Genomic DNA, 12,976 nt, shown 5'->3' with positions numbered 1-12,976 from the left:
AAGGAGAGATGAAACGTTTCACTAAAGAAGAACCCATCCAGAGGACCTACTTATTTTTTCTTTTTGAAATCCCTAATTACTTTGCAATTCTACGTTGAGAAATAGTCTTAAACTTTTGGAATATTTGCTCACACAAATGTTCACAAAATGGCGAACCTCACCTCGCCTTACTTTAGAATGACTGAGCCTTTCAGGTATGCTCACCATTTTACCCAATCATGGCCTGTTTCCAATTAAATTGTTCACCTGTGGAATGCACCAAACAGGTGTTTTTTGAGCATTCCTCATCTCTTCCAGTCTTTTGTTTCCTCTGTCCCAGCTTATTTTAATGTATTGCGGGCATCAAATTCAAAATGAGGGAATATTTGCAAAAAACAATTTTTTTTTATCAATTTGAACATTAAATATCTTGTCTTTGTAGTCTATTCAGTTGAAGATATGTTGAAAAGGATTTGCAAGTCGTATTTGGTTTTTATTTGTTTAACACAACAGCCAAGCTTCACTGGAGTTGGTGGTAAAATACAGAAGTGCTTATTTCTGTCTTGTCTTTGTATCAGAGCACCCCATGCCCCCTGACGTGACCCTGGTCAGAGTGACGTACAAKAGCCGGCAGCGTAATGAGGTGGAGCTGGAGTGGCAGGTGGAAAGCGATGCCGATGTCGGCTGGACAGGATTTTTTCTGGAGCACCAATGGGTGTCAGAACGTCCYAAAAAGAAAGGYATCAGCAATGGTTCCCTGGTTCTGAAGGAGGAAAGAGCCGTTTCCCAAGACTGGTACCGTGACGTCATCCAGGACCCGGGGGTCAGGAGTTCCACGGTACGTGGACTGACGCCAACGGTGACCTACCAGTTCCGCGTCACGCCCATCAACCACAGAACCGTCGGAAATCCTTCTGCAGCAAAGATTCCAGGTATWGTGAGTGAACAGAGTGAGGCAGCCCCATCTAAGAAATAAATATATTTAAGAGCAGAAAGAACAACTAATAAACATTTTTAAAGGGTAAAAGGTGAGTTAGATGATTAATTTAACAAACATTGATGAGTTTGAATGATTTCTGCTTTGATGACCCTAATGGCTAACATTTTTCTTTGTTTTTTCCTTCTTTTTTGTTATCCACTTAGGTGAAATACATAACACACACACACACAAAAAACACACACACAAAAAAAACACACCTCACAGTGACAGGGTATCTTCACCTTTCCTTTTGACCTCATTCCTTTTCGTTCTGTCAAATCTTCCCTAAAATATTCTAATGCTTAACCATATATTTAAATAACTATGTACAGTAGAAGGGTGTACTACAAAGCTAACAGATCAATTAAACAGGATGTTCAATCAAGATGTGTTGAGCCTATTAGCCTAGTAAYTAGTACCWAATTCWGATTTACTTCAGCCTATCTTACAAYTGATGATTTACAGATCATKGATTGAAGTATTTTTGTGTTTAAAGGTGAGAATGTCCCATCGGTACAATTTATTTCACTTTGATTTGACCAAAACTATATAATTTTGTTATATTCTTTTTTATTTGTTTAAATGTACATTTTTTAGCATAATGTGTAAATATAAAAGTTTAAATCCATTAATCAAACAAGTACTTTTTTGGTCGACATTATTCTGGTGCAACATGATTCTTTGTGCCTTCATAATCTGCATCTCTAGAACGTCTCTTGGATTTTTAATAATGTAGGTAATGACGCATTGAGGGCTTCCATTTAGTAGAAAGTGCAATACAGCCTGAAGAGAAACCCATCTTAATAATAAATAAATATTTCACCTCCTGATTTTATGAAACCTGCTTTGTAAAACACCCTTCAGATGAAAGAGTTGGTGATTTTCAACCCATTTATTTTGTTGACATATTCAACTTAAAACCTTTGAGTCATTAATACTGAGGGCTTCAGAATGTGTCTCTGAAATGGGTTTAGAATCACGTCAGCTGCAGAACTCGCCGMCCGTGTSGTGAGGTGTGTAACTGTGATGTGTTTGCAGCGGAACCTCGCTACAACATGTACCCCGCTGTGATCGGAGCAGCTATAGGCGGGATGCTGTTCGCAGCGCTCCTCACGGTGCTGCTGCTCGTCTTCATAATCCGCAACCGCCACAACCATCCCCGTGAGTCGCACCACACAAACAACTGGACTGTGTCGTAACGAGCTCAGAAACGATATTAATGTTTCGTTTCCTCCCACAGGACTCCACGACATGCTGTTCGGATTGTGAGTGTCTAATCTGAAGAGAAACGCCTTTYTTTGGAAAAGTACTATCATTCATTAAGAACAACGAATTTCTGCTGATGTTTCCAGGCAGCACAGCCAGTCGAGGGAAAACATTAATTTTCCAGAGGATGAAATTGTCCGAGCGTCAGAGGGAGGAATAGAGGAAATTGGTGGATTATCCAGTTCAGGTGAGACATCCTTACGTTAAAAACATGTTTTTACAAAGTTGAAGGTGGATTCTACAGAGGTTCTACTATAAAATTGGATTAAACATGCTTTAAAAACATTGCATTTTAAACATTTTACGTTAGTTTTTGAGTTCTCACATTTTTGTCTATTTTTATGCAGAAAAGGAATATTTGTTTTGTGTATTTTTCTTTACATCTGTCCAGAAAGTGTGACCAATTCACTAGAACTAATGATTCTCACACTGTGGAAAAAGTATTCAAGAGATTTTAGTACCAACTATTAACACTGTTGTGTTAGATAGTCAACACTACAGGTGATTCAATAAAATTACAATATTCAAAACTCAAAACAAACATTTAGCAGAGATTAATTTCATAATTCCTAATAGATCCTCAGTTTCCACTGAGTTGTATGCTGGTAGTTAAGACTGAGCACAGTGCTTTTATCAACAGGTAATATTAACTGTAACTAAAAACACAAAGTAGACCTATGTATTTAAAAAAGTGATTCTCTAAATTTCCGTACTGTAAATATTATAGTTGACAAGAACATAAATCTCCTGACGTTCTGTTCTGGCTTTTGGTTTTAGTGGCACTCCATTAAAACGTTTTTAAAGGAGTCACTTGGCAAACTCAGGTCTGACATCAAGCCCAGGCCTGAGTTTTAACAGAAATGGAACGTGGCAAAAGGCCAAAGTGGATTTTTGTCATCTTTAAACAACTTTAATCTGAAAAATGTCAGTACCATTCAAGCAAAAGCTATTTTATAAACCTTTACAAGTCCCAAATGTGTCAAGTTGTACAAATTATTCATAAATTACACAGATTTTCCTCCATTTTGCAGGAAGGGTTTGACATGTATGACYTTGCAAGGCTGAACTTAAACTGTTAAAGCTGCTGCTGTCATCCTTTGCCCTTACACATATGTAAATAACTATAATGTGAAATTTAATTTATAAATCCACTTTGGTTTTGGAGGTGCTCAGGTAAGCTGTTAGCTCATCAGCCTGGTCGGAATTAAACTTTAATTCTATAAAATGGGGCTAAATAAATAACTATCTAAAACAGGTAAGATATTCTTTGTTCATATTGTTTCCATTGTACATTGCTTCAAAGGATGTGAGCTCTGGTTTAAACACAGGAAAATAAAGCCCAGATTTAAAGGCACAGAAAATTAAAAATGAAACGACTTTAGTTGAAAAAAAGCCAAGAAGACTCTTGACAAAGTTCGGACACCTTACGTTACTGTGAAGAAAGCATAAAGTGAACTTTGGTTTCTTCCAGGTCCAACCATTTCCATTCCCCGGGCCTCGTCACCCCTGAGTGCCACTCCCACCCCGAGCCCCKCCCCCAGCCAGGCTCCTCCCCCCGGAGAAGACGAACCCGTCAGCGTCACCATCACGGTTAAATCTACAGGCTGAAAAGAATCAGAACTACTGTAGACCAGGTCGAGGGCCTCCATCCTGCAAGTTTTAGATGTTTCTGCMTCAACTCACATGATTTAAATGAACGAGTGATTGACAGGCTTCTACAGAACTTAAAGAGCTGCAGTGAAACAACTAAACCATGCAGGGCAGTGGCCCTCGAGGACCAGGACTGAGGAACTTTTACAGATCGTTTTGATCCACTTATATATTGAATTATTACATTTATATCTTTTTCTTAAACATCCATGTTTTACCTTTGAATTTAAACACCAGCAGGTTTTTAGCTTAAATTCAGAGGCTTCTAACTTTGTATTACGTCATACAAATATTTGTGTTTAAAATAATCACTAAAATAATTTCTCTGAATATTTCTGCACAATTTACTACAGGACATTTAGCACATGTGTTTTAATAATTTATTCAGCTTTGAATTGTAACAAACAACATACACAGAAAGTCAGTCTTTAAAATGGCAAATTCAGGACTAACGTGCACATACGGGCTTTAATAAAACTGCATTTAACCATGATGGTGTGTACTTTCTTTAAAACAAACAAAAAGTTTTAACCAGCACGTCACACACAAGAGGACATGAGTTGAACTTCAGACAAGCAGAAGTACAAAAATGCTTGTCTTCAGTGGACAAACATGTAAATATGTACAGCTCATGTCTTCATGATGCTGTGTTTGTGTGTAGTGATTTCTCATGTGCTGAGAAGAAAAACCTTCTGAGTGCTGACGACGTCACCGAGTTTCTGTTTTATCTTCACAAAGAGACGCTTGAACTCCAAACCGTCACCCTGAAAAACGAGCAAACGTTCACACAGTCAATGAAAACATAAATCACATCTGATTAACTAACTCTGAACTTTGTATACAAAATGTAGAAGTTAATACAACTGACCCTCTGAGGGACACCCTAACTTATGTGGCCCTTGATCAAAATAAGTTTGACAATACAGCTTTATAAAAGATATAGTCCTGAAACATTTCAGCACTTTCAGGACCTTGGACAGTTCCTTCAGTCCTTCACACTGTCTAAAGCAGTGATTCCCAACCAGGGGTACATGAGCATATTACAGGGGGGTTCGTGGAAAAAATTCCCAGTTGTGTAAAAAAAATTAAAAATAGGACTGAGCTTTGTAGAGCCCAAAGTCTAAAAATGTTGGGAACCACTGAGATACATCACAGCCACAACTAGAATGCCTCCTAAAGAGCAATACAGTTTGAAGGGGTGATTCAAATCTTTTGAAATAAAAAGATTAAAAAAAACAACAATCTCTAAACTCCACTTCAATAGAACTGAAATATCCTTTTAAAGATGGGACAAGTTATCAGTCATTAGACATTTGATTAAAAACCAAATGCATTTTTAAAAGTTGCTGAATATTTGTTTTTTTGGTGTGTGTTTATGAGCCTGTTTAGAAATAGCTGCTGCAGGTTTTACACATTTCTGAGACGCTCCGACTCACCTTAGACAGCCTGAAGTCCAGCAGCACTCTCTGATTCATCTCTAGCAAATGAACTTTAAAGATGAGGTTGTTTTTACGTTTGTCCAYCGTGCTCACAGTCACCTTTGGGAAATAATTTTTTTTTTTTAAATCAGTAAGCTGAAGTGAAGCTCTTGCCAACTATTCTTACACTTAGACACAGACTCACCTGTTTGGTGCAGGTGAGTTTAAAGGCGAACGCCATGCCATCGCAGACGTCTTTCAGGGCAGTTAAGGAGGCATCAGCGTTCACGCTGGTGAAGAATCGCGTCATTCTTCGCACCAGTTTCTGCCAGGGAGACTTTTAACAGAGAGAAACACACAGTTTAACAGAATAAAACAATAGGTTCTTACAGCCCCACATTCACAGATGAATAAACYTATCAAGTTCAGCGACTCACCTGACTGGCCCCCGGCGTGCCGACCATCTGACTCCCCAGCAACATGTCTCCAGGTCGGGTCGGCTGGGAGAAGCTGACCTGACCGTCAGCAGGACCGATCAACAACATGGCTTCCCAACCACTGGCTGCCAAGTCAGGCTGAGAGCTGGAAAACTGCATCCTGTCATCGCTACAGAGAGACAAAGACGACCTTCAGATAAAACCATCACTGCTCAGAGTAAAAAAATAAATAAATACTGTGTTTTGACCTGTTTGGCCGAGATTTGAGATCCACATCAGCTCGAAGAACTTTGTTCCCTCCTGAAGTCTGAGGACCTGCAGTCACACAAAAACAAATGAGTCCAGAGAAAATRGACGCAGCAAAACGTGAGATTTGTTTTAATAGGCCTTGAAAATATGAGAATATGCAGAAACAAATGAATCAACTAAAACAAAAGAAAAGCAGAAACACGAAAATATAAAACTGTCACTTTGTTATAATTTATTTATTTTTTCTTCATGTTTATGTTATATTTGTACAAATCTGAAACTAAAAACACTTGCCTTGAGTAAACCASCGGTCCTTCTTTATGTCTGGTACTGTGATCCGCGCTTTGGGACTGGGATTTAATATTTTTGATAACAAACCTGAGGAAATAAGTTAAATAAGAATTTTAAAAAGATCATTTAAAATACAATATTAACTACAAAAAAAAATACTCCACATCAAAAAAAATTTTTTCAACGTGAAACACGTTTCTAAACAAAATTAATCTTACCCGTTTCTTTTTAACGTAAAAGCAAAAACAGTACTAAATATAATATTTAAACAATATTCTTTGATGCTGTAATTTCTCACTTACTAAGAGGCAAAGGTTGTATTTTCTTCCAAGGAGGTAGGTATGTTTTCTTCTGAAGCCAGTCTGAAAACTCCTGGCAGCTCTCAGTTGGCTGATCCCACGGCAGCTCTTAAAACAACAACAAAATGTTTCCTTGTGAAACATAATTCAGGTGTTTTTTGTTTCCATGGATGACAACTATAACAGCAGACCAACTAGAGACAGCAGAGCCCGTTTCAGAAAGCAGGATAAGTGGAAATCCTGAGTTAGTTCTGGGGTAACTATGTATCCTGGGTTTTATCCTGGGTTTCAGAAAGCCAGATAGCAGTTATCCTGAGTTAACTTATCCCCACAACTCACTCTGTGAACCAACCCTGCTCTGTAGCAGGATTACCGGAACAAATCCTGAGTTTTGTTACACTCTATGTTAACATGATGCTTCAAAAAGAATAAACATGTTGGCTCAGTTACTTTTATTAATATAACTTACTCACTCGCACAGCTTTGTTCCTTTTTAGCTGAGAGCTGCACCAGGACAGAGTCAGACAGGAAGTGTCCTTTTCTAAAGAAGCCTGTAGATGTTGGAGCGTTAATACTTTGCATAAACTGATGTCAGGAGAGAGTGATAAGACTGCGATTAAATGTCTTTCTGGATGAATCTGTTTGAGCCTTTTTACATGTTTTTATTTGCTCAGGTTTCAATCTTTTTCTTCAAGTCCAGCTTGTAGCCGTTTCACAGGAAGATTTAGGGAAAGAAAAATGATCAAATTTCATTTACATTTCTACTCTCTAATGAAGTTAGGATCAATGGTTAAAATTCTTACAGAATTGTATATTTTTATTTTACTGTATATAGAATTTATTCAGGTTTTTTAAATGAAATAAACTTCTGAAAATAAAAAAATTGCACAAGAAAGTTGAGCTCCAGAGGTAGGTGGAGTCTCTTCAGCTGATCGTCCATCACAGCTCTTTTTGMGAAAAATTAACAATTGTTCTGATTCACAATGAAAAGTAAAATAAACTTATATTAAATATTGGCAGAGAGAAGATGGAGTACGGTAATGCACATTATTTTCAGGGGGGGGGGGATAATTTTGTGTGTTGAAGCAGTGAATTATGTAATTTATTTATTAAAGGTTGAACATAAGAGCTTATACCTGATTTTACTGTTTTCATATTTAACCTTTATTTGCTGCCATGTCCAGTTAGTACCAGCTGGGTTCACTCACACACACACACACACACACACTTTTATCCACTTGAATATAGAATAAAAATAAATATAAAGAATAAAAGTTTAGATTCATGTAAAATCATTATCATTGATTTGATCAGCAAATCTCTGCCTCAGTAACTCTCTGTCTCTTGCAGCAGCAACAGTATTGCTATTTTATTTTAGTTTTTTTTTTAATATATGTTGATATTCTCTATATGTAATCATTAATACTGTATGTCTAGTTTCAGCGCAAGAAATGGACTTCCGGTCTTCTTATTTTCTCCTGTTGCCATGATGAATCGTGTTATCTGATTTCCATTGATGAGGGCTTGCTGCTCCAACTTAACTCAGGGTAACTTGACTCAGAGTTAAGTTATCCAGTTGATATGACCTGTTCTGAAACCAAAAACCCCAAGTATCACAGAGCAGGGTAAGTTGACTCAGAGTATCTGCGTTAACCCAGGGTTTGTTAAGCCGGCTTTCTGAAACTGGGCCCACTTGAGATCATCCTGTATTAAAGTAAACAATACATCGCTCCAACAAGAGTTTAACTGGCTGRTAAGTTAACATTAAACAACCTGCGAACTGTCAAAATACTGCTAAAGGACAATTTAGTTCTCAAAAAGTCAGGATACAAAACAGTTTTCAAAGCCCTAAATGTCCTCAGATGTTTTGTTAAATCCATCATAATGAAATGTAAGGAATATGAAACGTGTAAATTTATTAAGTGCATGAAGGAAAGACAACCATGATGCCATGACGTGTGCACCAAATCTCAACTAGAGTCTCTAAATCTAAACAAACTTTAGTCACGACTCAAAATACAAAGATTATTTGTTCTGGTGAATGCATGACCTTACCTCCAGCCAGCATGGCAGTTAGGACGATCCCACAGGCCCAGATATCTGCAGGCTGAGCGCTGTACTCTGATTGGCCGATAAGCTCCGGCGCAACGTACGGCAGAGTTCCACAGAGACGGTTCAGAAAGCGTTCTCGCCCCTTAAAACGAAACATGGTGGCCAGGCCAAAATCTGTCAGCTTCAGGTTGTCTAAAAGGTAAAACAACAACAACACGGTTAGAATCAGTGACATTTAAACGCAACGACGCAGATTCTGTCTGCTCACCTTTATCGTCCAGCAAAATATTCTCAGGCTTTATGTCTCTGTGGGTGATGCCCAGACTGTGGAGGTACTCCTGTGGAGYAGCAGCTAAATGAATATAAGCCAAAAACAGGAGCAGGAAAACAATATTTACATGTTTAATCCACTCACCACAGCTTCTATTAGCTGCTGAAAAAACCTGTGAGCATCCTTCTCTGGCATCCCTACATCAGGCTCTAAAATGACAGAAAACAAAGTAAAAAAAAAAGGCCTAAATATACAGATAATGTGTTGAAGATATAAAGAAAGGTCTGTTTATAAAAAAGCGTGTGACATTTTACCGATCCGGTCAAACAGCTCCCCTCCGGTGCAATACTCCAGGAAAAGATAAACACTTGGCCCCTCCTTCCGATGACCAAAAAACCTGACGATGTTGGGGTGGTTGAGTATCTGACAAAGACATGTTTTTAATACTTCATTCAAATTTTTGCTAACCTCTTAAATATCAAAGTAAATTTTTTATTTTTAAAAAATCAAAATCCAAACAGTGGATAAAGCTTGTGCTCATTAATCTCTCAGAGGAAATAGTCTTAAAAGCACCATGACACGTAAATCTCACAAAAAAACTAATAATCTGCCTACCTTATGGACGCAGACCTCCTTTTTGACATTGTCAGCACACTCTTTAGACTGAGAGGTGTCGATAACCTTCACAGCTACGGCCTCTTCGGTCTGTCTGTTCACCAGCAGCCTCACTCTACATGAAAACAAAACCATCACAACAAACACAGCAGGGAATAACAAGAGGTTAAATCTTTATTTTAAACACAGGAAACTAAACTACATAAACATTAAGTTATTGTTCCAGTTTTTAAACTGAGTCGGACGTTTATACAATAGACAGTACTGTGCAAAAGTCTCAAGTCATCACTCATTTCTTTATATTTTGTTACTGAAGTCATAATTTTTGTCCATATTTAAGTGCTCTATTTATTTATTTATTTATTTATTTATTTATTTATTTATTTATTTTCCCTGGTGTTACTCACTGTCTTTTAAATATTCTGTAGGTTTTAGCTGCCTTTTGATCTATATCTAATTCTGATCTATAAAATGTCTCCAAAAGTCAAAAGATCAGTGCTGTGTCAACACAAAGCAAAGAACCGATTTAAAATTAGACAGCCTATCACAAAAACACTTTTGCTCCCATTTTCTTAGTTGAAAATAAGTAAAATACCAACAATAACCCAGCTGGACTAACATAATATTTCAGCACCTACAATGTGAATGATCATTCAGGTCCTGGCAGATCTTTGACAAATTTGTTCCCATTTCTTATTAACTATCAGATACTTTTCATCGCTGTAGTTCTTTGTCAATTTTCACAAGTTTCTTCACGTTACGGTCAGGTAATAATGTATCTAATTTTGTATCTGATTATGATGATTCTTACTCTCCGTAGGCTCCTTCTCCCAGAGTCTGAACCAGGTCCCAGTCCTGAACAAACGGAACCGACATGATGCTACAGAAAAACACAGAAAAGTTTGATACAGGCTGTCAGAAACACACAGACTCAACAAGGAGTTTCATATATTATTTACCGACTTATCTATGCGGAAACCTAAAGAATTTACACAATGATGTTGCATATCAAACTGATGGAGAAACACGAAGCTACATTTAACGCGATGCTTCAAAAAGAATAACAAACATGTCGGTTCAGTTACTTCTAACAATATAACTTTCTCACCCGCACAGCTTTGTTCCTCCACTGTGTTTTTCATATGGGGTTATTCACATAAAGTCACTCGAACTCCTTCATTTGTCATAAGCTGCGAATAGAAAGATTTGGCGCTCTGTTGTTTTACAAGTTATACGTCACTTCCGGGAGGTCTTCTTCTCCTCCTCTATAAGGGCAAACTTAACACAAATGCTGCCCCCGCAGGACAGATGATAGAATGCAGACTTTTTCTTTCTTTCTTTCTTTCTTTCTTTCTTTCTTTCTTTCTTTCTTTCTTTCTTTCTTTCTTTCTTTCTTTCTTTCTTTCNCTTTCTTTCTTTCTTTCTTTCTTTCTTTCTTTCTTTCTTTCTTTCTTTCTTTCTTTCTTTCTTTCTTTCTTTCTTTCTTTCTTTCTTTCTTTTGGCTGACTCGTATTAATTTTACACTGAAGAGAGGAGTATGTTAATTGATCTATGATATCATTATCTAAAAAAAAAAGGTTGTCAATAGTAATGTAGGAAGCCCAGCTTCTCATTTGCTTTTAAACAGGCAGTGATAAGTAAATTGAATCTTTCTCAACATGACATTAATTTCACTAATTTCTGTTGCAAACTCGTTACAAGTGACCTGAAATTTCTCACTCTTCAAAACCAAAACTCATTCATTCAAGTCATTAAGTCATCAGACAGACTGTTTGCAGCCTATTAGAGAATGAATGAAAACCTCTAAATTATCCTTAAAACTGTTCTTCTACAAACATCATCTGAGCAGAAAGGACATGAAAAAGAAACAAGTCACAAAATTACAGTATAATAATTCAATAAACGCCTCTGTAATCTAGTAAAAGTAAGACATATGACAACATTTTCCGACAGATATGTACACAAGTTTTATAACTTGTTCGGTACAAGACACTAATCTAAAACCTTTTTCCTCTTATTTTGAAAATAGTTTTGTTTCAGTGATTGAATCTGAACTTCCACTGAGACAGATTATTTCCTTCAGCTGATCACAAAAAGTGTTGACTCATTATTTAACTAAAACTCTCACAGAATAATCTGTTGTTTGTTTGTTTTTAGGATTTAATAAATAACCAAATCAGCAGGTAAAAAAAAAAACAACTCTCTCTGGCTTTCTCAAACAATGAAGCAAAAGTTTGTACTTTGTCTTTATTTCACAATGACTTTCACACGTTTTTTTAATGCAACATACAGTATGGTCATATGGACACATGGTGGAAAATTCAAGATAAAAAAAAATTAAAAAGTAAACATCAGGAGGTGCAAAGCAGTGAAAATCAAATTTTCTAAATTAATTAATTTATCACAAGTTTTTCCATTCATATGTTTTTGTTTGGCTTAAATGTTAGATAGAGCACAAGTTAATTTATAAAATGACTGATCAAGTGATACTTCTTTCACATGGATCGATCCTCTGGTCACAAAGTTAATGAGTAACAAAGTGGTATTTGTCCAGAACATCACCGTCTGCTCTGAAAATATAATTTATGTTGTCGCAGCTTCATCTCAGTTCTGTTCAGCTTCAACATGGGATCATCTGTCCTCTGCAGCTGGTTGGCTGTGCTCTCATGTCTCCTCTGTTTGGGTAAGTCCCTTTTTTTTAACACAACCCGGGATCTATACTGTATAAACATATTTAAATTTCTAAATTTCTTCTTGTATCTCTAAGTATTTATTATAGAGCTACAGTTTTAAATAAAACCATCAGGGTAGATGTTAAGATTTATTAAAATCTTGAAACTCTTCAGTTGAACTTTCATGTTATTCCTGAGGTCAGATGTGTCAAAATTCACTAAAGAAATGTCTTTTTCTGTTATTACCACTGAATCTCTGTATAATATATGACAATTGCCTATTTGAGAAAGCAACAGATAATGTATGTAAATGATATGTGTGACGTCAAGTGGAAATCGCTATTTAGCAGAAGCTAATTGGTGTGCTAATGGTTTTCAAAGTTACTGAAAACCAAAACTTATTTGTGCTTTAAGTGGTTAAACAGAACTGTGCCTGTTAGTTGTTTGGGCCAAATAGGGTTTCAATTTGAGAAAATTATTTTCATGCAAAAGCTTACAATTAAATAAAAAATCATATATAATAAATACATTTGATCAATCAGCTGTGAAATTTATACAAAATGAAGGTCAGTTGAAGAAAAATATGTGTAAATTCAGCTTAAGGGACCAAAACAATTACTTAACAAAAAGATTGAGGTTTTTTTTTTTTGGTAGTCTTTTTTTTAATAAAACAAATAATAATATAAATATTTGCCCCATGCAGTTCTGGGAGGAAAATGTTATTTTATGGATTTTTTCCCCTAAATTCAGATGTGTGACCTTTGACCACAAACCATCTCCCTGCAGGGGTTGAGGTTC

General features: G+C 36.6%; 3 protein-coding genes across 3 annotated transcripts in view; 2 read left to right on the top strand and 1 right to left on the bottom strand.

Annotated features, from left to right (window-relative positions):
• LOC106514014 (V-set and immunoglobulin domain-containing protein 10-like) overlaps positions 1–3,832 on the top strand; it is a 9,159-nt gene extending 5,327 nt beyond the window's left edge. The window contains 5 exon segments of the mRNA XM_074559730.1: positions 558–911; positions 1,997–2,119; positions 2,199–2,223; positions 2,311–2,411; positions 3,696–3,832. Coding sequence (XP_074415831.1) covers positions 558–911; positions 1,997–2,119; positions 2,199–2,223; positions 2,311–2,411; positions 3,696–3,832 — 740 coding nt within the window.
• Positions 3,833–4,240: 408 nt separating this feature from the next.
• Positions 4,241–10,741, bottom strand: chek1 (checkpoint kinase 1). Its single transcript, XM_014003172.1, has 14 exons — positions 10,615–10,741; positions 10,318–10,386; positions 9,507–9,621; positions 9,206–9,314; positions 9,036–9,100; positions 8,889–8,958; positions 8,624–8,812; positions 6,572–6,676; positions 6,273–6,356; positions 5,978–6,044; positions 5,730–5,898; positions 5,498–5,629; positions 5,311–5,412; positions 4,241–4,638 (listed from the first exon to the last, which is right to left on the bottom strand). The coding sequence occupies exons 2-14, from the start codon at positions 10,380–10,382 to the stop codon at positions 4,543–4,545; spliced, it is 1,368 nt and encodes a 455-aa protein (XP_013858626.1). The 5' UTR covers positions 10,383–10,386; positions 10,615–10,741; the 3' UTR covers positions 4,241–4,542.
• A 1,271-nt stretch (positions 10,742–12,012) lies between these two features.
• LOC106514073 (complement factor B) overlaps positions 12,013–12,976 on the top strand; it is a 25,803-nt gene continuing 24,839 nt past the window's right edge. Inside the window, exon 1 of the mRNA XM_014003170.1 lies at positions 12,013–12,189. Coding sequence (XP_013858624.1) covers positions 12,132–12,189 — 58 coding nt within the window. The 5' untranslated portion in view covers positions 12,013–12,131. The remainder of the gene's footprint in view (positions 12,190–12,976) is intronic.

This window comes from Austrofundulus limnaeus, unplaced genomic scaffold (genome assembly GCF_001266775.1).
Source record: "Austrofundulus limnaeus strain Quisiro unplaced genomic scaffold, Austrofundulus_limnaeus-1.0 Scaffold17, whole genome shotgun sequence".
Classification (NCBI taxonomy): domain Eukaryota; kingdom Metazoa; phylum Chordata; class Actinopteri; order Cyprinodontiformes; family Rivulidae; genus Austrofundulus; species Austrofundulus limnaeus.
The sequence above is the reverse complement of the archived record's forward strand: the minus strand, read 5'-3'. Positions and strand labels throughout refer to the sequence as shown.